We start from the raw sequence: 25,423 nt of genomic DNA, 5'->3' as shown, positions 1-25,423 counted from the left end.
TTGGAATTTTTTCTGGGCTCCTGTGCTGATTCATTGTGGTAGCAGTTTTATTTTTTTTCTCAATTTAACTTTTTTTTTTCACTGGTGTGATTTGTATTTTTCTGTCTCGTCATCCTGTAGTTGTTGTATTGTGTGAGTATAAGCCACACTAAAGTCTTTTCACAAATGAGAAGTCACAAGTACAACAGCAGTATAACAGCAGCAACCAAAGCAAAGATTAGTGCAATTCAGCCAAAACCAGTTTGCCAAGCAACCTCTCCACTCCAAATATAAAAACAAACAAAAAGGAAAAGCAAGAATAGACAGTTATAAAAATCAACTGTCAACTATTATTTCTAGAGATAGTGAAAAGAGAAGGAAATGAGAAAAGAAAGAGACACAGGGAGAAATGGAGAGAGAGAGAGTACACTCTGAGTCAAATTTCTTCCACAAGATAATTGACAAAGGAGTGTCAGTGAATTTAGAAAGAAAAAGAAAGGAAAAAAAAAGCAGTTAAAGGAATGAGTTTTTTCGGATCAGCTAGAAGGAAAGAAAAGGAAAAGTGGAGAAAAGAGAGAGAAGCAAGTTCCTCCCACAGTGAGTAGCATGCTCAATCACCTTTCAATGGAAAAAGCAACAGTAGCTACTTTTGCTTAACCTGGAGAGGAGAGAAAATAGGCAGGTACAAATAATAATAGTAATAAAATAAAATAGAATAAAAAAGAACCCTAATAGTCTGTCCACAGACTAAACTACTCCAGAATGGCTGCACATAGCTTGGCCCCCTTCCTAAACTAAGCAAAAGTAAACAATTACAAGAAGCAACTATCAAATAAGCTCAAGGCGTAGAATAAAGGAAGACAGGTGGTCTAACCCAGGCAAGGCCAAGGCCCTGATTAATAAGGTATTCTGTCACTAAGATAGAGCTCCAGCCCCCTTCAAAAGAAGAAACAAAACAAAAACAAACAAACAAAAACCACCTTTGCTTGGGGAAATAACCCCCTCCTTTGGATGACATACCTGCTGATGCTGGAATTTTGATAAAGAAATTAGCTCCTCAGGAGGGCCACCAGAAATAGCAGGCATGGAGGTTGGTCTTTTGGCTGGGGCAGTGCAGAGCGAAATAGCAAAACTGGACTCCCAGCTGAATCCCTGTTTCCTTTGTCCTTTTCGGCCTTGGCAGCCCAAGAGTGTAATACAGCCCAAGAGTGAATTATAGGGCTCTTCCTTGGTACCACCCTGACCTACCCCTGCCTTCCTCTACCACTGGTCCAGAACTCCTTCCCTCACCTGAACTTCTAGGTTTAAAGCAGCCTCTTTGTAGAGCCCAGGCCATATGTTGTCTCCAAGTCGCCATCTTGGCTCTGCCCCCAACTCTTAAAAGTTTTTTCAAGTGCTTTTTGACATAACTGCCTAAATGTCTTGGAAGATTAAAATTAAACAATTTATTTTTGTTCTTTCTGTGGAGATAGACAATGTCTCTAAGTACCTAGTTGATAAGGAACTTTAACTTGGTGGCCACAGTGACTATAGATCATATAAATGTGAAATAATATTTGGTAAGGTTTGGAGCATAAAATCCAACACTGATTTAGTAAATATACTGTGTATCAGGCACTGTGCTTTGGTCTTGGAAAATGTAGTAGTGGCCAGGTAATAGACGGATAGCTCTGCCATCATTGACATAAGCTTATTTTATTTGCAAGTGAGGATGTTTAGATTTTGAGAACGTACAGTGGGAAAGATACACCTCATTAGATTTCTGTAGATATACTTGTTTTCCTACATACCTTGAGATTGTTGGAAGATACTATATTTAATCACATGCCTATAGTGGCTGGTATGGTGTAGAACTACACCTTGTAATATTACAGTCTTGTAAAATCATTACTACAGCACTAGCAAACAAAATAAAGATGAGTAAAGGTTTAAATTAATTCTAATTTTTTTCTCATTTGTTTTCCTTCTGTCTGTACTCAGAACTGTTTGCCTCTAATTTCGGTTTAAAGATCTTGGAGTGTAGAGTTAAGCTGACCTAGATCTAATTTAACATCTGCCACGTGATGGACTGATTTTTACCTTTCCAAGCTTACCCTCCTCTCAACTATGAAATAGAGATGTGTTGAAGTAGGATGGGGAGATAGCATGGTTTAGTAGTTACACAAACTTTCATGTTTGAGGCACCAAAGGTCCCAGGTTCAACCCCCAGTACCACCATAAGCCAGAGCCGAGCAGTGTTCTGGTATACAAAAACTAATAAAAACAAAAAAAATATTGAAGTGAGACTATCACTTTAGGTTGAAGTGAGTGTGTAAAAGATACAAGTGAGAATTCAGAGCATCACATGCTTAAATTCACTGAAAATATCTGGGATGTCATTGACCCTATTCTCTTTCACTAATAGAAATTATAAACAAGTTAATATGGAATTGTTTCTGCTTTGCTATGTTGTTCCTCAAGGTAGAGCTCTTGTTACTTATCAGATTGTAGTTTTTTTTTCTTCACAAGAAAGAACTACTTTTAAGAAAACTAGAGACACTGTTTTACCTTTCTTTTTCTTTTTTAATAGGTATGACTGGTATCAGACAGACTCGCAAGTAATCATTACACTAATGATTAAGAATATTCAGAAGAATGATGTAAATGTGGAATTTTCAGAAAAAGAGGTTATTGTTTATTAATCTTTCTTTTTTAACATTGAGATTAGCTTTACAGTTTGTAATAGTTTTTCAGATATAGGTCATTTCTTCATGAGATCATTTGGAAAATCTGAAAATCTTTAGGCATTGCTTTTCAACTAAATCCTTTAACTTTTGAGATAGTATGTATATCACAGGCTATTACGGAGATGGGAATTAGTTTCTTTTCTTTACACTTGGAATTCAAAGCATAACTTAGTTGACAAATAACATAGAAGTAGTAATATATGGAATTTGGCTACTTTGTATTATACTGGAAAAGGTCTACTTATTGTCTGATTTACATGCCTTAGAATTTACTAATATTAAATGAATGTAACTGTTTTTTAGCATTTAATAGAAAATTCTATGATTTTAAAAAGTGGCAGAACTAAATGTTTTGTGCATAAATACTTTTTGATATATACTCTTATTTTGCTCTTGTATCTTGAGGTGTCTTAAGATTAAATTTTAATTTACTAGCAACTTCTGTTTAATTATGTACAGAATACATGTGAATAATAACATATTACTTGAAGTTCTTAAATGTAACATACAAATTGTTTTCAGTACCTTCATTTTATGAATTTATAAAATGTGCTACTAATTTTGTGTTCATTAGTTGTCTGCTTTGGTGAAACTTCCTTCTGGAGAGGATTACAATTTGAAACTGAGTCTTCTTCATCCTATAATACCAGAGCAGAGCACATTTAAAGTTCTTTCAACAAAGGTAAGGCAATTGAAATGGATGTCATTAGCAATATTTTCAAAATCTAGAGTTTTCAACTAGTCACCCATGTTACCATAATCTTGTAGCTTCTTTAAATCACATCTTTAGGTTTAAAAGCATATGAGCTGAGAGGCAGCTCATACGGTTGAGTAGGTGCTTTCCTTTGGGTAAGGCCCTTGATTCTAGTTCTGGCATGACATGGAACATCATAGATAGCATGTGAAGAGTTCCAAAGGTGGTGGAGTCTTGCTCTGAAACAAAGACTGGAAGAAAATTGAGGCAGGTAGGCCACATAGTGGCTCTACCATGCATGTGTGATGCACCAGTGTTGCATTACACTCATTTAAGGGGTCAAATAAATAAAAATAATTTTTGGTAGGCATAATTCTTAAAAATAGGTTTTTCAAAAGAAATATACAGTAGTTTGCTTTATCTATTTTACTGCTATTAAAAATTTCAAACTATATAGATGAATCTGCTTTTGCTTTGTTTCAGTTGAATTTTCGGTTCCATATTATAACAGAGTTGTGGTTTGAGCGACTGGAAGTTTTAAATTTTTTTTAAAAAGAAGTAAATTATGGGCTGGGAAGATAGCATAAAGGTTATGCAAATAGTATTCAGGCTTGAGGCTCAGAGCTCCTTGGTTCAATTCCTAGCACTAATCATAAACCAAAGTTGAGCAATGCTTTGGCCAAAAAAAAAGAAAAAGAAAAACTAAACAATAGAACTAGACTAGTGAGGATATTTGAAATAAACTAAAAATCAAAAAATCTGATTGATTCTTTTTTTTTTTTTTTTGCCCCGTGAACTTAAACTAGTTACAGTATAATTATAGTACTAAAATTTTAACCTATGTGAAATTATGGGATGTGGACAAAATGAACTCTGAAACCTATTTATATATTTATATGAAGTTGGATGATGAGTTAGTGATAATGTTATATTGGATTTTTTGTTTTTTGAGAGAGGCCAGAACTTCTCTCTGGCAGGGTTCAAACCTAGAAGTGCACACATGCAAGTTCTGCCCGTTACCCACTGAGATGCCTCATTAATTTCCCCCTTCCCCATTATTGAGATTAAGTTCTTAGACATATCAGTTTCCCTGTTAGAATAGGATTAAAGGTAGGCTTGTGACACCGAACCTGTGGAAAGACAAAAGATATTGAGGAATGGAGCAGAAAGTGCAAAGTAAATAAGCCAAAAAAATTTTTCGTCTCGTTATCTGATTATTTAAAGAGTATAACATACAAAACTTAAATTATGAGGTAGAGATAAGCAGTTGCTTTAGATAGAAAGAAAAGGAATGAAATAACAAAATTGCGGTCATGTCTCATCCACATTGTTTGGAATGTAATAAAATAATATTAAAACTAAATACAAAACTATTAACTAGATTTGGGAAGCAGATAGACCAGAAGATTATTTTGACTCTCCTATACTTACTGATGTCAACAGGTTGTTGTGTGTGTTTATGAGAATTTATTGTGAATTGATTGATGTGAGTAGATGGCAAATGATGTAAAACTTGTGCTACTAAGTCTCTGTGTAGATCTATGGATAAATAGTATATGTAGTCAAATCAAGCTTGTGTTTTTATTAAGTTTTATTTATTTTCATGAGGGAGAGAGAGAGAAACCAGAGAACCGCTAAGCTTTGACATACAGTGGTGCTAGGTAGGACCTTTGGGAACTTCAGCCATGAGAGTCTGTTTTGCTGCTGCTTTGCTATGCCCCTGGCCATCATCTCTTAGTGTTTTTTTTTTAATTTATTTATTTATTCATGAGAAAGATAGGAGGAGAGAAAGAACCAGAGAGCACTCTGGTACATGTGCTGCTGGGGATCGAACTCAGGACCTCATGTTTGAGAATCCAATGCTACATCCACTGCACCACCTCCTGGACCACCATCTCTTAGTTTTTATTCTGGCTCTTTTGCTTGTTGATTCTAACCATTCCCCAGTTCCCTGTATTATAGTCCCCATTTGTCTGTTGCCCCTCCCACTTTTTTTTTGTACAATTGTTTTCTTTATATATACTTTTTTTGTTTTGTTTTGTTTTTACTTATTTCTGAGAAAGGAGGAAAGAGAGAGAAAGTTCAAGACATCACTCTGGTACATGTGCAGCTGGGGATTGAACTCAGGACCTCATGCATGAGAGTCCAGCTCTCCATCTACTGCGCCACCTCCAGGACCATGCTTTATATATACATTTTATTTCCCTTTCTCTTAGTCTTCATGATAAAAAGCAAGTCTTACTTGTTCTTGTATATGCTGCAGGTAGAGTTGCCAGATAAAGTACAGGATGCTCAGCTAACTTTACAATGAATAATTTTGTAGTATAAATATGTTCAGTGTGCTGAATTTGGCCACACTAGTCTTTATTACTATTATTATTAGTGATTTTAATACTGATTTATAAAATTTTGAGATAACGGGTATAATTCCACACTGTTCCCACCACCAGAGTTCTGTATCTCCATTCCCTTCATTGGAAACTGCAGTAGTTCTCCCAAGGTCACAGATAGGGTTAACTATTACTTCTATAACAAGATATATAGATATATTTGCCCTTTTTTTTTTTTTTTAACCCTCCTATGGTCCAGCCTTCTGTTGCTTTTTAAGGTAGGAGGTCTGGCTTCTGTAATTGCTTCTCTGCTGGACGTGGATATTGGCAGGTCAATCCGTACCCCCAGCCTGTTTCTGTCTTTCCCTAGTAGGATAGGGCTATGGAGAGGTGAGGTTCCCAGACACATTAGTGAGGTCCTGCAGGCATAGCCTGAGGGTGCTTCCCGAGCAAGTGCTCTCTGGGTTGGAGAGAACTCAACTGGAGCTGACCGAGGCTGCTGCGTGGGAGAGGGATCAGGAACTCCTGCCGGGCTACCTTCTCAGGAGATACACTCTGGAACTCTTGGAGCCAAAAGCAATTCCAAGGGTGTAAACAGGGTGAAAATCAGGGTGTGACAAGGAGAGGGGCCGGAGCAGGCGAGAATTCTACCACTGAACCACCTATGCCCTGGGGGGAGGGTGGTGCTTAGTTAACAGTGGTTTATGTAAATAGACCCCACAGCTTTGAGTGGGATCAAGCCAATGCCATGCAGGCATGCCGGTGCTTAGTTAAGAAGGATTAGAGACAGAAGCTTTAAGCCTGGGGAGTTGGCATACTACCCAACAAGGTCCTCTGTAGAGGGAGTTAAGGATGGAATCAAAGTAGCATCTGCAACTTGGTGGCTGAAAGGTGGTAAGATATAAAGCAGGACAAATTATTTAATAAACAAGAACCAAATGCTAGGAATAGAACAGTTGAAAATAGGGATCTCAGGGTAGAGAGAATCCAGAAGTCTATTTTAGGTATGTCCCTAGAGGCTCATGACATTAGTAACTGTTTCTTGAGCTTGGTAGCTGACATACAGGTGACCTAAAAATAGTGTTTGAGAAGATGGTGTCAGAGTTCAGAATAGGGTTGGAAAGCTTGATTAGGGCAGGGAGTAGCTCCCAAACTTGAAGAAAATATATAAATATAATTAACATTTTACCCTATCCACCTGACCCAGGACCCATTTATATTCATATTAAGCCCAGGTGCCTATATAACATCTGAATCCCTGTCAGTCTGAGCTCGAAGTTTATGGTCACAGCTGAGAACAATCAAGGCTGCACTTATTTCAGGACCAGTCTTCTATAAGTGGCAGGGTAGAATGACCCAGCCTCCCTTTGGAGAGTGGGGCAGTCCCTACAGTTGCTACTTGTTAGTGAGATCAAGGCATCATCTTAGCATCTGGAACCTGGTAGTTGAAAAAAGAGGCAACATATAAAGCAAAACAAATTGTTGACTAATCATGAACCTAAAGGCTGGAATGGTTCAGATCGTGAGTTGAGGGGAGGTGAATCTCCCTTTTGTAGATAGTTGCTTAAAATATATAAATATTTAGCATTTTGAAACTTAAAAAATGTTGCTTAAAATATATAAAAATATTCATATATTTTAAGCAACATTTTTGAAGTTCCAAAATTTTAAAAAGAACCTGAAAACTCTAATTTGAAAGAATATATGTACCCCTGTGTTTATAGAAACACTATTTACAGTGGTCTGGGTGGTGACCCAGTGGATAAAGTGTTGGGCAGTAAAGTAGGAAATTCCAAGTTCATACCCCATCAGTGAATATGCCAGTGTGATTTCTGGTTATTTTTTCCTCTTTCTCCTCCTAAAATAAAGAGTTTTTTGAAAAACGGAACAATTTGTAATAGCCAAAATAGAGAATCAGCCTAAATGCCCATCAGCAGATGACTGGATAAAGAAGGAGGCAGTACTGAGAGATAGCCCACTTGGCCAGGTGCATACCTTGCCGAGCAGAAAGCTCTAATTTGAGCCTGGTACTACATGGGGGCCTCCTGGTTTCTTGGAAAAGCAGCTTCATGGGAGGTACAACAATGTTTTGCTTCTCTTTGTCTCCATATTGGCAATAAAACAATGGAACTTTTTTTTGCCTCCAGGGTTATTGCTGGGGCTTGGTGCCTGTACTATGAACCCACTGCTCCTGAAGAATATTTTTTGCCCTTTTGTTGCTCTTTTGTTTAATTGTTGTTGTGGTTTTTATTGTTGTTATTGATATCATTGGATAGGACAGAGGGAAATCGAGAGAGGAGGGGAAGAGAAAGATAGACACTTGTAGACCTGCTTCACTGCCTGTGAAGCGACCCCCTCTGCAGGTGGGGAGCCCGGGGCTCAAACTGGAGTCTTTACACTGGTCCTTGCACTTTGCGCCATGTGCGCTGAACCTGCTGCACTACCGCCTGACCCCCAAAAATGGAACTTTATATTATGAGATCTTGAGATTGTAAAAATCAGAAAGAAAAACAAACAAAAAAAAAAAAACATGGAATTTATACTTAATTGAATTCTACTTTGCTATTAAAAGAGATGACATTGTGTCTAGGACAAGATGGTTGAAACTGCAGGTGACTAAGTAAAATAAGGAAGTGAAAGACTATCTAATATCTAATTGCTTCACTCGTGGATTATAAATAACTAAAGCAAATGAACTTAGAAAAAATGGACAGAGGTTATATGGAGGTTATATCAGGGAGTAGGAAGAAGGACAAGTAGGAGGGTCTCTTTAGTGTAATAATGGCACAGGGACTTTGGTGGTGGATGTGGTGAATCCTAAACACGTAGATAATGTAGAACTAAACTTCTACCGTCTTAGAATATTTTGAACAATGTTAAATTAATAAATTGATTTTGTTTTGAAAAATGGAGGCATGGCTTGGAGTGTGGTAGTGACTAAAGACATTGGATTCTCAAGCAAGAGATTGTGAATTAAATCCCCGATATTACATGTGCCAGAGGGATGCTCTGATTCTCTCATCAATAAATAAGTATTTTAAATAAAGGGAGAATATTTAAAAAACAGTCTAAAATCATAAGCATATTGAAATATGTAAAAAGAGATTAGAAAATGAATCTTTCAGTTTTTCACTTTTAAAAAAGTTGCTTTACTTGCACCCATTTTACTGAATGGATTAAGTATAATTTCAGCTTCAGGTCACAGTATCTCAAGCTGGAGCAGGTTGTTAGAGCTTTGACAGGCCTGGTGGTGGCGCACCATTTGGGCTCACACATTACAGTGGACAAAGAACTCAGGTCTCATGCTTCCCTTTCTGTCTCTCTCTTCCTCCACAATTTCTGTCTCTATCGAAGATTAAATAAAACGTTAAAAAAGAGAGACAGTGGGGGGTCAAACAGTGGAGCATTGGATAGTGCACACATAGTATGTAAACAGAGTACTGTCACCGAATACTGTGCACACAAACTATTGATGGTAGGCCATTAAAATAGCTCACTTGGATCGTTTGCTTACTTTGTCATAAGTGGTATGCAGGTTTGAACCCAAACCTCACTGCACTGAAAGAAGCTTCTATGTTGTGCTTTGCTGTGCTGTGTTGTCTGTCTTTGTCCTTTTTTTCTTTATCGGTGTACAATTCTTTTTTTTTCTTTATTGGACAATTGATGCTTTACATTCAACGGTAAATAACAATAGTTTGTATATGCATAACATTTCCGAGTTTTCCATATAACAATACATCCCCCAATAGGTCCTCTGTCATCCTTTTTGGACCTGTATCCTCCCGCCCCCGTCCTTTTTTTAATCTTTTTTTTTTTTCTTGATGTGGTGTTTCTTTCCTTTTTTTTTTTTTTCCCTCCAGGGTTATTGCTGGGGTTCAGTGCCTGCACTATGAATCCACTGCTTCTGGAGCTTATTTTTTTCCCTTTTGTTACCGTTGTTGTGGTTATTATTGTTATTGCTGTCATTGTTGTTGGATAGGACAAAGAAATCGAGGAGTGGGAGTGAAAGATAGACACCTGCAGACCTGCTTCACCACTTGTGAAGCGACCCCCCTGCATGTGGGGAGCCAGGGGCTCAAAGGATCCTCACACTGGTCCTTGAGTTTTGCGCCATGTGGGATTAACCTGTTGTGCTACCAACCCCCTTCTTTTTTCTTTTAACCAGAGCACTGGACCACTCTGGCTTATGGCTTTGTGGCGGATTGAATTTGGGACTTTAGAGCCTCAGGCAGGAGAGTCTCTTAACCATTAAGCTATCTACCCCACCCTTTTGTTTGTTCAAGAATGATTCTTGTTATATTTTTATGCTTTTGAGGAAAGCAGAAATACTCAGACAACATTCTTTCTCTTTAAAATAAAGTTTAATAAAAATATATATATTTTAATATTTATATATTTTTTCCTTTTTGTTGCCCGTGTTTTATTGTAGTTATTATTGTGTTATTGATGTCATCGTTGTTGATAGGACAGAGAAAAATGGAGAGAGAAGGGGAAGACGGGGGGGGGGGGGGAGAAAGACAGACACCTGCAGACCTGCTTCACCGCCCATGAAGCGACTCCCCTGCATGTGGGGAGCCGGGGCCTCGAACTGGGATCCCTACGTCGGTCCTTGCGCTTTGTGACACGTGCGCTTAGCCTGATGTGCTACCGCCCGACTCCCTTAATAAAATATTTTATCATACAGAGAAATTGAGAGGGGAAGGGATGAGGGGAGGAGTGAGAGATAGGTAGAGAGACACACTTGCAGCACAACTCTCAATTTCTGTCCTGTCAAATAAATATTTTTTAGAAAGTTATATTTTAACAATCCCTTCTACCATTGCAAACATCCCTACCCTTCAGAGCTCTTTAAAGTGCCCTGAAAAACTTCCTGTTCACAGGTGTGATTTTTTTTTTTTCTAAGCTTTTTAGAGCATTTCCTTGCCTTTTGATTAACTTTCTTGTGTTCATGTATCACCACATGGTTAAGACATATTGTAAAATCCTCCCACATCTCTCAAGGCTAGCCTAGGTTCCTGATGGATAGTTAATACATAATGACTGATTGTAAAATGTTAGTATGAATTGCAATTATTTATTTTTATTGCCACCTGGCTTATTGCTGGGGCTCAGTGCTGGCCTTAGAATCTATCATTCCCAGTGGCTGACTGGCTGGCTTTCTTCCTTCTTTCCTTCCTTCCTCCCTCCCTCCCTCCTTCCCTCATTTTATTAGATAGGACAGAGAGATACTGAGAGGAGCAGGGAAAGTAGAGAGGAAGAGAGACACTTGCTTCACTCCTCATGAAGTGTCCCCCAAGCAGATGGGGAGCAGGGTTTCAAACCTGGGTCCTTGTGCATGTTGGCCACCACCAGGGTCCCAGTTGCTTTATTTTTATACAGTGAAATTAACTTTTCTAAAATCAGTCACTATACTATATGCAGATGTAGCAATTACTTTATACTGGACTGTGATTTCTCAAAGCCCTATCCTGTTGACATTTAGGACAGGGTGGTTTGTTGTATGGGGTTGCTACTTGTGTTGTAGGATGTTCAGTGGTACTTTTAGACTCCTCAGCAGAGAAGTCCAGTAGCTTCCCTCTGCCCTGCCCTGCCCTGGTTATGAAAACAGTGTCTCCACATTGCCAGGTGTCCTCTGGGAGGACCATAGTCAACTCTGGAACATTGATTTAGAAGGAAAGAACTATGTGGATATTTTATTACTTATTTTACCAGAGCATTGCTCAGCTCTGACTTACAGTGATGCAGGGGGTTGAACCTGGTTGAACTATGTGGATTTTAAGACTCTTCATAATTGAAGGTTATAGAATGTATGCTCCTTTTTCCATGGCTACTTTTTAAGTATTGGGTCATCAGAAAAGTCACGGAAAAAAATTTTTTTTTTTTTTTTTGCTTAGAAAAAATACATCATGCCTTTTCTGACAACCCAATGGAAATAAATGTTTCTAAGTTTTTCAAATTTAATTTTTATATTAATGAATAAAACTATTTCAAGGACACTTAATTTTGATAAAACTTTACTTCAGAAAATTGCAAATTTTTCTCCTCTTGTGTTTTACGTTGAATAATTAATTTTATTTGTTGTTTTCTGCAGATTGAAATTAAAATGAAAAAGCCAGAGGCTGTGAGATGGGAAAAGCTAGAAGGGCAAGGAGATATGCCTAAGCCAAGGCAGTTCATAGCAGGTTTGTTTTCTGGTCCTGGTGAGCTTTAGATTCATATTGTGTTATATAGTTGAAATTAAATAGTAATGAGCATTCTCTCTGCTGTCATTATTATGTTCCCAAGGTAAGATACATTGAGTGTTAAGAAGGTTGCTTTGTAATGAATACAAAGTAGCATTTCTTATGAAGGCTCTAATTTTTAAAACTCTTAAGAATAAACAGATGAATGGCAGCAAAGCACAGAGGGAGTTTGACTTTATTGTTTATCATTCCAGTTTATGGCATTATTTGGGGGTTGTTTGTTTTTATATCTTGGATTGCTTTATTGAGGGGAGTGTTATAAATGAATTTGTAAGTTATTCTGCTAATATATACTGCATTCTCTTCCCTGTCCTATCTTTTACTTAATTCTTTCTATTTCTTCTGCTGATATTGTCAACTTTTTCTTTTAATAGGAGTGTATATTAACACCATTCCCTCCACCAAAGGTCTGTGTCCCTACCCACCCCCGCCCCCCCCCCCACCCCCCACAGAAGCTGAAAATCTACCTTATCCTCCTCCCAGAGATTTTTACTTTGGTTCAGTATTCCAAACTCAGTCAAATTCTGCTTTGCATTTCTGTTCTTTCTCAACTTCTGTTCATCCTATACTCATCTTTGTCTTTCTGACTTATCTCACTTGACTTAATTCCTTCTAGTTTCACCCAAGAATTTTTTTTGCCTCCAGAGTTTTTGCTCGGGTTCCATGCCTACACTATGAATCCACTGCTCCTGGAGGCCATTTTTTCCCATTTTGTTGCCCTTGTTATTGTTGCTATTGCTGCTGTTGTTGAACAAGACAAAGAGAAATCGAGGGAGGGGAAGACAGTGGGGGAGAGAAAGATAGACACCTGCAGACCTGCTTCACCACTTGTGAAACAAACCCCCTGCAGGTAGGGAGCCAGGGGCTCAAACTGGGATCCTTACTCTGGTCCTTGGCTTCATGTCATGTGCACTTAACCTACTGTACTACCACTTGGCCCCTTGGTTCATTATACATAATAGCCGAGTAGTATTCCATTGTGTATATATACCACAGCTTTCTGAGCCATTCATCTGTTGTTGGACACCTGAGTTGCTTCCAGGTTTTGGCTGCTATGAATTGTGCTGCTATGAACATACGTGTATACATATCTTTTTGGTTGGGTGTGATGGAGTCCTTAGGATATAACCCCAGGAGAGGTATTAACTGGGTCATACTTCTAGCCTTGTGAGAGTTCTCCAGATTCTTCTCCACAGGGATAGGACCAATTTACATTCTCATCAGCAATGCAGGAGCGTTCCCTTGTCCCCATAACCTCTCCAGCATTTATTGTTGCTGTTGTTTTTGATATATGACAGTCTCACAGGAGTGAAGTGGTATCTTGTTGTTTTTATTTGCATTTCTGACGATCAGTGACCTTGAGCAATTTTTCATATGATTGTTGGCCTTTTGGATCTCTGCTATGGTGAATATTCTGTTCATATTCTCTCCCCATTTTTGGATGGAGTCGTTTGTTTTCTTGATGCTGAGTTTGGTGAGCTCTTTATATATTTTGTTCTTTAGTCCCTTGTTTGATGTATGGTATTTAAAGATCTTCTCCCATTCTGTGAGGGGTCTCTTTTGTTTGGGTCATGGTTTCTTTTGCTGTGCAGAAGCTTTTCAATTTAATGTAGTCCTGTTTTTTGTCAACTTTAATTACTGGAATTTCAGGGATTCTTTTAAGTTTCTAGCCCATTCATCCTATTGCTTAACTTGCTTAACTAGAAGCAAATACAACAGGTAATGGTGGCCTACAGAGGATGGATAGTTTGTAATAGGGGGTTGCCTGTGTGTTGTAGGACAGTCAGTGGTACTTTTAGACCACTGGAGTTGAGTAGGTTAGTAGAAACCTACTGATTGATTGATTGATTGCTTTGTTTTTTTTCCTATAACAGAAAATTTTACATTGTTTTCAACTCTAAAACACATCCCCTGATAGGTATTTTTTGGACTAATTAATCTGCAGAACATTAGTAGAGGTGCATCTTGAAACTTTGCCTAAGCTACCGAAGTAACGACCTCATTGAGTGGAGTGGAATTTCTTTTTCTTTACTGTTGTCAGGCTGGGGTTTTGTCTGTGTGATTTTTATTTTCCCCCACACATGAAATATGAGACAGAGAGAGGAAAAGAAAGACAGCACAGCCTGTCTACCTCTTGTGAACCTTCCCTTTTGCATGGTGTTCCCATGTGTGTGCGTGGTAAAGTGTATGCTGTCCCAGGTTAGCTGTCTTCTAAGTAACTCCAGAGAAATTTGTTGTCCTCCTCTTCTCCCTCTTCCATGACATAGAGTGTTTCACATGAGAGAGAAATCTGCCCACATACAGTATAGAGATTAGACCTGGAACCTCAGTCATACATATCTCACACTCTACCAGTTGAACTTCTTTTTTGATTATAGTGCTCTGAGTTGCTGGCCAGAAATTGAGCAGCTTTTGAATTCACTACTTCTGAAGCAGAAAATAACATTTTTTTTTTTTTGCCTCCAGGGTTATTGCTGGGGCTCTGCCTGCACCACAAATCCACTCCTCCTGGATGCTATTTTTTTCTCTTTTGTTGCCCTTGTTTTTTATTGATGTGGTGGTTATTATTGTTGTTATTGATGCCATCGTTGTTGGATAGGACAGAGAGAAATTGAGAGAGGAGGGGAATACAGGGAGAGAGAAAGATAGACACCTGCAGACCTACTTCACCACCTGTGAAGCAACCCCCTGTAGGTAGGGAGCTGGGGGCTCAAACTGGGATCCTTACACAGGTCCTTGTGCTTCTTGCCATGTCCGATTAACCTGCTGTGTTACTGCCTGACCCCCTGACATTTTGTTGTGACATATTTAACTGAACAGTGAACAGGAAACACTGAGCAGCTTTTGAATTTTTTCACTACTTCTATAGCAGAAAATAAATTTTCTTGTGACATTTTTCAGTGAACAGTGAAAGTCAGCATTATTAGTCTTCCTTACTATTTTTATTCTGAATAATTTTAGATACTCCAAAAAACTGCAGAGATAGTTCCCATGTATCCTTCACCCAGCTTCTCTGCATGAGAGTGAAAAGTCTAGTATTGTACCTCCTATTTTATTGGCTCAGAAACATTGAGCTATGTAAGATCTCTCTTCAGCTTTCATTATTGTTTGACACTAAACATTTCCAGTGTGCAAGGGACACAGTTCGAGCCCCTGGTCATTACATGGGTTCACTATGCAAAGGGGATACTTCACAAGCAGCAGAGCTCTGCTATGGTCTATCCTTCTCTCTATGTAATAGCAGAAACTGTTTCCTGGGAGTGATAATACTCTGCAAGAGTGAGACTCTAGTGAAAATAGTGATGGCAAAAAAAAATAATAAAGTCCCCACCTGCAGGGGAGTAGCTTCACAAGCGGTGAAGCAGGTCTGCAGGTGTCTGTCTTTCTCTCCCCCTCTCTGTCTTCCCCTCCTCTCTCCATTTCTCTCTGTCCTATCCAACAACAACGACATCAGTAACAACAAAAATAATAACTACAACAACGAAACAATAAGGGCAACAAAAGGGACTAAATAAATAAATACAAAAAATAATAATAATAAAGTTAGATATAGTATAGTTATTAATAAATGCATTGTATGTTTCTTTTTTTGTAATGTGACTACTAGAAGTCTAAGAATTATGTGGCTCAAACTGTGTTTCCGCTAGACAATGTATTGTTCTCATAGATGTTAGATCAGTCAGTTACTTTTAAATTATGTTTATGACAAAACCTCGATGTGTTTGGTCTTTGGGAAAACCTTATCTGTGCCCTGAGTCCCGTGCCTTGTAACCATTCTGGCTGCAGGCAGCTGCTACATTAACTCAGTGTGTCTTACAAATAATACTGTTTTCAATGTGTATTTTTTTTCTTTATTCTTCAATGTGTATTTTAATGTATTGAACTTTAGATCATCACGTGTAATATTTTTTAATATTAAAAAATTCCTTATTTTTTGAAGTAATCTAATAGTTTTAATCCATAGAGAAGATAATTTTATATCACTGTAAAACAACAAAGATAGTTTTTTGCACTTTATTTCTGTTGTGGGAGACAAATCAGAAAAAGCCACATTTTAAAGTATTTGTTAATACCTTGTTTATAAGAAGTTTTATTAAATTAAATTAATTTCCCAGTTCAGTGCTCAACTCTGGCTTGATTGTGTGGGGGATTTAACCTGGTACTTTGGAGTCAGGCAGTAGAGTCTCTTTGCATAATCATTATTTTATTTGTCCCACCCATAGCAAGTTTTTAATGAAGCATCTTTTAATGATTTTTACTTTATTATTTTTAAAATGAAGTATCTTTTAAATGTGTTTAGAATTATCTGTACATCTTACTCACCCTTTTAGTAAAGTAGTAAAAATATTTTTTTTCTCTCTCTTTAATTTCTCCTCCATACCACAAGGTTCTGTGGGCACTACATGGTTATACTGCTCCTGGTAGACTCCTTCCCCACCCTCCTCCCCCATATAGAAGGTGAATGGCAAAAAAAGACAGAAAAAAGAGACACTTCACTGGGAATTTTCCCCTGCATATAGTTTTCCCTTCAAGTGCATGGTGAAATGTGCACTCTTCTGGATAAACCATTTCTCAGTCCCTTTGAAAAATTTGTTTTTAACCTAATGTCACAGTACATAGCAGAAGTTTACACTTTACTCAGTTATTTTGCTCAGCATATTGTCTCATATTTTACAGTATGCCAATTAATTATTCAGAAAGTTTACATCTAATCATTAACATATATATATCAGAAAAACAATATAGGCATGAGATTAGCGACCTAAACTGTTTGCTGAGATTTTACACATACCGGTAGTACAGCAGTTTTAAGTGCATGGTGTCTCGAAGCTCAAGGACCAGCTTAAGGATCCCTGTTTGATCTCCCAGTTCCCCACCTGCAGGAGAGGTCACTTCACAAACAGTGCAGCAGGTCTGCAGATGTCTATCTTTCTTTCCTCCCCTTTGCCTTCCCCTCATCTCTCCATTTCTGTCCTATCCAACAATAATGACAGCAGTAATAACCCTGGAGGCAAAAACTAATTAATTGAAGACAAGATTACGTATACCATGGGCTTGAAGTTTCCATATTCTTGACATAATCTGTTGATCCGGTTTTTTTTTTCTACTACATAGATGTAAAGAACCTATATCCATCATCATCTCATTATACAAGAAATTGGGATAAATTGGTTGGTGAGATCAAAGAAGAAGAGAAAAATGAAAAACTGGAAGGAGATGCAGCTTTAAACAAATTATTTCAGCAAATCTATTCAGATGGTTCTGATGAAGTGAAACGTGCCATGAATAAATCATTTGTAAGAAAATTAAACTTTTAAAAGTACATTGTGGTAGTAAATTTTAGATAAAAGAGCAGGAGTGATTTCACACCAAACCAGTTAAATGTATTGTAGTGAAAGGCCTTTTTAAGTAGGCATTCTCTAACAGGTTCTCTATGCACAGGTACTGAGGAATTTAGACACAAAGAATACATTACAAATTTTTTTTTAATCAGTGTGTTATAACTTAGAAAGTTTAATAAAATACCAAGTTACAGTGGGTAGTAGAGTCTATTCAAATAGATGAATGAACTTTCATTGGCTACCTTCTAGAAACCTGCATAGTCTCAGAGTCAGAATGAAGAATATAGAAGACATACTGTTTGTCACTGATAAATCTTTTATTTTTTAAGTATTTATTTTCCCTTTTCTTGCCCTTGTTGTTTTATTATTTTTTTTATTGTTATTGTTGTTACTGATGTCGTTGTGTTGGATAGGACAGAGAGAAATGGAGAGAAAAGGGGAAGACGGGGGGAGAGAAAGATAGACATCTGCAGACCTGCTTCACCACTTGTGAAGCAACTTCCCTGCAGGTGGGGAGCCTGGGGCTTGAACTGGGCTCCTTACCCAATCCCTGCGCTTTGCACCACATGTGCTTAACCCGCTGCGCTACCGCCAGACTCCTGTTTTTGTCATTGTAAAGGTGCACACTATGTTTTATGTAGGGAATTAATATTGTCTTAAAATAGAAGCAGCTTTCTGACATGTGTGCCATTTATCTCCTTTTATACCATTATACTTCTTAAAACTTCCAGAATCATGGTGCATTAAGAGTGGTCATTGTGGATAACCAAGCCTTGTTCCCCATTTTTATGAGGGGAAAAGCATTCAGTATTTCAGTGTATTTTTTATTTTGTTTTAAGTCCAACACTCTATTCCCTTTTGTTGCCCTTGCTGTTTTATTGTTGTAGTTATTGTTGATGTCATTGTTATTGCATAGAACAGAGAGAAATGGAGAGAAGAGGAAGGCAGAGAGGGGGAAAGAAAGACACCTGCGGACCTGCTTCACTGCTTGTGAAGCACACACACCCTGGTCTAAAAGAACTTCGTGTACATTTCCATATATTCGATGTAGGGAGAACAATTAGGCAGGGCTTCTAAATTTTTTTTTTAACAAGTACAAAAAGTCTGTTTTGTCTGGTATTTACTAGCCTTCGGTAAAGATATTACACCATCATTTTCTCAGAAAGAAATAGACGTTTTTTGTCTAAAGGTAGTTTTTTTTTTAATGATTGACAAGATTGTGGTATAGGAGGGGTACAGTTCCTCCAGAGTGCCATATTTCATCCTCTCCATTGGAAGTTTACCTATTCTTTATCCCTCTGGGAGTATGGACCAAAATTCTTTTGGGAGTACAGAAGGTCTGGCTTCTGTAATTGTTTCTCCGCTGGACATGGGCATTGGTAGGTTGATCCATACTCCCAGCCTGTTTCTATCTTTCCCTAGTGGGGCAGGGCTTTTGGGGAGGTAGGGTTCCAGGACACATTGGTGAGGTCTGCCCAGGGAAGTCAGGTTGGCATCATGGTAGCGCCTGCGACTTCATGGCTGAAAAGCATTGAGATATAAAGCAGAACAATTTGCTTAATAATCAGGAACCTAACGGTAAAAGTATAGCAGATGAAATTTAGGGTTTTCATGTTGGGAAAAGTTAGGAAGTCTATTTTAGGTATATTCCAAGAGGCCCGTGACTTTTCTGAATTTTGCCTGAGCCTGATAGCTAACATGCAGGTGTGCTAAAGATGTTGTTGGGGAAGATGGTGTCAGAATTGAGGGTAGGGCTAGGATCAGGGCAGAGAGAAGCTCCCAAATATGGTAAAAGTATATAAATACTGTTAACTGTAAACCCCATCGATCTGATCTTGGTCCCATGGCTATTCATAATCAGCACAGGAGCCTGTCTGTGTAGTCTCTGCATCCCTGTAGATCGGAACTCATTCCATGGTCATAGCGAGGAACATTGCAGGCTGCACTCATTTCAGGACCAGTCTTTCTCAAGTGGCAGAGTAGATTGACCCAGCCTCCCTTTGGAGAATGGGGCAGTTTGCACCACTGTTTTTCTATATTGAGGGCAAGGTCCTCTAGAGGCCCACAAGAGGGTTTATGATGTTGTTCCTGATGGAGATGACCAGTAATGGTGGAGAATGTGATTTGTTAGTAGTCTAGGCCCATCATATCTATATGGGAATCCTAGAATTCCCTGACTAGGGCCCTGAATGATGGGGTGGCCTGGTAGTGACTTAAAGGGCCATCATTAAAGTGTGCCAGTCTTTTGCCCTTACCCAGCTTTTGTAGTCCTTACTTTATCTGACATGGTTGGACTTGGAGTGGTTGAGGAAAGTGAAATAGGGAGTAGGTGAGGAGGATATCTGTCGGGCAACTTTGACCTAGGTCAAAGTAGAAAATATCTGATTAAATTAAAGGTAGTTTTTCTACATATACTGCTATGCTGGTTATTAGGGAGAGGAGCAAAGGTGCTTTGCATGGCAGTGTATCTAAACATGATCCTACTTATCTATACTCCTGTATTTCCCTTTTGGATTAACATGAAAACTTCTACATAAAGTCTAAAATTAAATAAAAATACTGTCTTGAGTTTATATTGAGCTATGTATAGTTTATATTTGGTAGTCTATACTTTGAATATTTTAGAATAATACTCTGCTTTGATTATTAGGTGTAATAGTTAATCTATTTTTATTTCTTATTGCAGATGGAGTCCGGTGGTACAGTTTTGAGTACCAATTGGTCTGATGTAGGTAAAAGGAAAGTTGAAATCAATCCTCCTGATGATATGGAATGGAAAAAGTACTAAATAAATTTGCTATCACTGTATTGAATATATTTACCTAATGCCCATTGTCTATTAATATTTCATTCTTGAATTTTGAGCACTGAGTATCTTTTTGAAAGATTATACCTCTTTACCTTTTTGTGCTTTAGAAATTATTTTATTTCAAGTGTTCTAAGAGTTTAATGAAGAATGAAGATAATATTTTATTACTTTTGTCCTTATGAGTTACAAGACATGCTGAAATGAAATTTGCTACTAGATAGGTCATTAATGAGATATCTCAAGTCATTGCCTTATTTTTGATGCAGTATTTTGTTAATAATTTATTAGACTTGGCAACCTTGGATGAGCATAGAATTTTCAACTTCAGTGTTTGTTTGCGTATAAAAAACTGCTTTTGAATCGAGTTGTAAATACAGTTTTTCTATGAAGAAGAAGTTTGGTTTATTTACCTTTTCTTAAGTTTTTTAATGAGAACTTTGAGAAATGATTCATTACAGAGAATTCCCACTTGGTTCATTTTATGGGAAATATTTGTAGTTGTACTGAGATTTTGGTCCTTAGCTCTAGATTTCCTGTATGAAATGTAGATACATGAGTTTAACATGCTGTAAATCTAACTGAACTGAAGGATAATATAAAACTGAGGGGGGAAGAATAATTTGGGAATGCCCAGCTTTACTTCTTGCTGCTTTTGACTCGGCAAGGGTCCTAAAATTAAAGCATTGATGATTTTGTTTTATTTTATTTAAATCCTTTTCACTTGGAAATCTCAGATCCCCATTGCTTGCTTTGCTTTCAGTGATTTAGGACAACTTCTGGAGAATAAATGAATATGTGTCGCTGCTCTATTTCTAGAATTGATCTTTGATCCCCCAGGCACCACTGGGGTAAAAACTGAAAGTCTTTAGTTTAGCATTGACTTCACAGAGTGTGTGATCTACCAAGCAGAAGATTGATATCCATGAAGGAATTATAGTTAAATGCTGAACTCACTGGAAATTAAGTGTTCTATGATTATAATCCTTTGCAATTTTAGCTGTTATGAAATTTAAGCCATGTTTGATCTGTAGTTTTGAGTATTGACCTTTTTTTTTTTTTTGGTTGGGGATCCCCAATTTCTTGACGCTTACTACTTAATGTTGGGAACCCCTGAATTATTATATTACTAATTGATACTAGCTTGCACTGCCGATGTTCTATTGTTACATTTCCTCAATTACTGAGAGGTATGTATACAGCAAATGAGTGCTTGACTGCCTGCAGTCCAGTCATTCATGTTCCCTGGTGGGTAACAGTTCTCTGATGGGCATCTGGTGGATGGCATAAGCTCAGGAGCAGTATTATGACAAGCACTGCTGCCCCTCACAGACTAAGCATAATATATACATACCTACGTAGCTAGAGGGCTCTGTGGGTTTGCTCTGGTGGTCTAGCATTAATTAACTGCCATAATTTATGTATCCCAGCAGAAATGCTTTTTATGGGGGCAGTGTGGTGGCACACCTGGTTGAGTCCACATGTTACAGTGCACAAGGACCCAGGTTCGAGCCCCTGGTGCTCACCTGAAGGGGGAAAGCTTTGCGAATGGTGAAGCAGGTCTGCAGATCTCTCTCTCTCCCCTCAATTTCTGGCTGTCTCTATCCAATAAATAAATAAAGATAATTTTTAAAAAGAAACTTAAAAAAATGCTTTCGATGTTTCTCATTTTGTGCTCTGATAAGATACAAAATTTTGTTAATAAATACCATGAGGGAAGTTTGTTTGGGGTCACATTCTGTGTAGTGCTGTCATAGCATGTAACCAGTGTAGTCACTTTGGACTACTGTTACACTTGCTTATAAGAGTTTGAGTTAATCTTTTTAATCCTTGGCCATGTTGGAATCGTATATTCCAGCAGCCGCGTCTACCACCACCTCCCACCCACCTATATATACTATATGCACTGCTCCACTCTAGCATATAGTGGTGCTGGGAATGGAACTGGGACATCGGAGACTGAGGTATGAACAAGTTTTTTCGTATGCTATCTCTCTGGCCCTTGACTTCATTTTCTGGCCATAATTTCTGAACCACTATTTCCTAGAAGTTAGTGTATCTATTAGGTCTCACTACTATTTTATTGTAAAGTGCAGCTTTTTATCCTTGTACTTGAGGATAGGTGCATACGAGGCACATTGGTCAGCATCCCAGCCTCCAAAACAGTGGGGATTTGGCCTCATTGTTGTAGTCATTTACATGAAGTATAAGCTCATAAGGAAAATGGTGGTATGATGATACCAGTCTGGGTCCAAGCCTATTTTTAAAGCTTGTTTAAACATGGAGAGTTACGTTTCACTTGTCCTTTCAGTGTTTTTATGTTAGATCTGCTCAGTACAGTTAGTTCTGATTCATAAGAGATACTATAACAGAAAGTCTAAGCAAGAAAACATTTTCATTAAGGTCAATTTTTTTGAGAATGATACTGTGAGTTTCTTTTTTAAAAGAATTCTTATAGTTTTACTGGTACTTACCTAAAATATGCTTATCCATTGACTGCACTTGCTTAACATTTTAGAATTCAGGTGTTTGCTAAGCCAAATAGTTTATCAAGGCCTTTCTCTCTCCTTCCCTTTCTCTTTCTCTTTTTTACCAGCACTGCAATTTCTTTTTCTATTTTTGATAAGACAGAGAAATTGAAAAGGGAGAAGAGAAAGAGAAGTAGACATCTGCTTCACTTACCCCCTTCAGGTGGGGGAGCAGGGTCTCACACATGGTAATGTGTGCACTGTCCAGCCCTTGAGTAGGGTTTCTCTCATACACAGCTATATTATAAAATACACCTGGTTGAATCTTTCCAGCAAACCTGGAAACCCCTGGAGGAAGTCAGAAGTCAGGCACTGTTTGACTAGTTTGAGAGAGAGAAAAAAAAAATGGAAGGTGTAGGTGTGACTTAGAAAAAAAGTGAAAAGGGGGTCCGGGCGGCATCAGACATGGTTAAGTGCACATAGTATGAAGCACAAGGACCCATTCTAGATAGTGAAAAATTGTAAGCTTCCAGAGAGTTAGTCTTTTACTAGACTAAGAACCTTTTAATTATCTTGTTCTCTGCTGTCTCAGCTATTAAAATTGTCTTACTTTCTGGGCTCTCATTCTTATTTCATGAAATTTGCTTCTTCAGTGTTAACCTTTTGTAGTCTTAAGAATATACACTTTGGGTGGGTAGTCTGCCTAATGGTAATGCAAAAGACTCTCATGCCTGAGATCCCAAAGTCCCAGGCTCAATCCCCAGCACCACCATAAACCAGAGCTGTCTTTCTGTGTCTCTCATTAAAATAAAATTGAAAAAAATAATTTTTTACTTTTTTCCTAAACTACTTTATTATTTATTTTTGGATAGAGACAGAAATTGAAAGGGACAGGGGAACTAGAGACCCAGCTCATGAAGCTTCCCTCCCTGTAAGTGGGAAGTGAGGCTGGAACCTGGGCCCTTTGCACTGTGAGCATGTGTTCAACCAGGTGACACCTCCCCCATCTTAATTTACAAGATTTAGTTCTGGAATATGTTTTCCCTTAATCTTAAGATTCTTTTCCTCTTCTGATCTCTCACTACTTGCACCTAGATGACACTGAGAATTCTGTCTTCAAAATGTTTTGAATGGGATGATTTGTGCAGTGCCAGGGAATGAACTCCAGGATGCACACGTGTAATACTGCTGATGAGCCTCTCTGCCCCATTTTTTTTTTATTCTATAATTTCTTTTAGAAGGGATAGAGAGGGAAATACGGAACAGTGCTCCACTATCCAGTGTTTCATTGTTGCTGTTATGGATGTTCTCATGTGGTGCCAGGGATTCAATCCAGAACCTAAGTCATGTATATGTTCTACTTTCTGAGCCACCTGCTGACCTAATCTGCAACTTTGAACTCTACACGCTAGTAATTAAGTTGACTATAATACAGACTTGAAACATCAGGCCAAATTTGGTAATTTTCTGTCTTGCATTCTACCACTCAGCTAATTGGCAACTTATTTTTTTTTAAGTTTTTTTTTAATATTTATTTTCCCTTTTGTTGCCCTTGTTTTATTGTTGTAGTGTTGCCAACTTATAAGTAAATATTCAGCATTAGCAATCACTAAGTTTGTGCTCGCTTCAGCAGCACATATACTAAAATTGGAATGATAACAGAGATTATTAGCATGACCCCTGCACAATCACTGAGTTCATGCTTTACATGTGTTAGTCTCTGAGTTACATCTCTAGTATCATATACAATGGCAGAGCTGTGCTCTGGTCTCAGTAATAACAGACTCACTGGTATCTGGTATATCAAGCGTCAAACTTGAAGCATCATTATCCACTGTGCTACAGTAACTATAGCTGTTGTGTGTTTTGTTGTTTTTATTTTATTATTATTTTTGCATATAAGGTTATTGCTGGGTCTCCATGTTGGCACTACAAATCCACTGCTGCTGGCCATTTTTTCCTCCCCTCCCCCTATTTTATTTGATAGGACAGAGAAATTGAGAGGGGAGGGATAGATAGGGAGAGAAAGATGCCTGCAGACCTGCTTCACCACTTTTGAAGTGTCCCACCTGCAGGGGTGCAAACCCTGGCCTTTGTGCAGGTCCTTCCACATAGTACTATGTGCACTTAACTGAGCATGCCACCGATCAACCCTATCAATTACAATTAAAATATATATATATATTTTCACTGCTTAGGTGATAATCACTAGCTTCAGAATACTGAATTGTCATTGTCTTCCTGAGTCTGGAAAAGCTATTTTCTCTTGTAGGCTAACTCTATAGCATGAAAGAGGAAATACTGGATTATTACATATTTTTTTCTCGTTTTTTAATCTTTTATTTATTTATTGGATAGAGACAGCCAGAAATTGAGAGGGCAGGGGGAGAGGGAGAGAGACACCTGCAGCTCTGCTTCACCACTTGTAAAGCTTCCCCACCCCCCACCCCCGGAGGTGGGGTCTGGAGGCTCAAACCGGGATCCTTGTGCATCACAACATATGCACTCAACCAGGTACACCACCACCTGGCCCTTGCTTTTTCTAGATACTTTTCATATTAACATTTTAAAATAGTGTTAGTTACTGTGCTGTTTTGAGCAGTTTAATAGAAATTTTAATTTAGTTCAGTATTTAAATTTGGGGGCTGGGGTGCAGGGAGATAGCACACCAAACTAGCATATCTCAGGCCCAGATGTCCCAGGTTTGGTCCCTGATGCACTTTTCCCAAAGACAGTTTTTAGTTTACAAAAAAAGGGGTTCAGAAAACTGCCTTTAACACCTTTGCAGGCTTTTTAAAAACCATGCTCAACAGTTTAACCATTATAACTCCAAATG

At 38.2% G+C, this 25,423-nt stretch overlaps 1 protein-coding gene and 1 pseudogene across 1 annotated transcript in view; both read left to right on the top strand.

Annotated features, from left to right (window-relative positions):
* SUGT1 (SGT1 homolog, MIS12 kinetochore complex assembly cochaperone) overlaps window positions 1-20,130 on the top strand; it is a 49,205-nt gene extending 29,075 nt beyond the window's left edge. The window contains exons 9-13 of the mRNA XM_007524653.3: window positions 2,549-2,645; window positions 3,280-3,387; window positions 11,821-11,911; window positions 17,087-17,268; window positions 20,000-20,130. Of these exons, the coding sequence (XP_007524715.1) occupies window positions 2,549-2,645; window positions 3,280-3,387; window positions 11,821-11,911; window positions 17,087-17,268; window positions 20,000-20,101 (580 nt within the window). The 3' untranslated portion in view covers window positions 20,102-20,130. The remainder of the gene's footprint in view (window positions 1-2,548; window positions 2,646-3,279; window positions 3,388-11,820; window positions 11,912-17,086; window positions 17,269-19,999) is intronic.
* Window positions 20,131-24,204: 4,074 nt separating this feature from the next.
* On the top strand, window positions 24,205-24,303 carry LOC132538828 (U6 spliceosomal RNA; annotated as a pseudogene).
* Window positions 24,304-25,423: the final 1,120 nt, after the last annotated feature.

This window comes from Erinaceus europaeus, chromosome 5, assembly GCF_950295315.1.
Source record: "Erinaceus europaeus chromosome 5, mEriEur2.1, whole genome shotgun sequence".
NCBI lineage: Eukaryota > Metazoa > Chordata > Mammalia > Eulipotyphla > Erinaceidae > Erinaceus > Erinaceus europaeus.
Note: the sequence above shows the minus strand (reverse complement) of the source record. Positions and strands in the feature narration are given on the sequence as shown.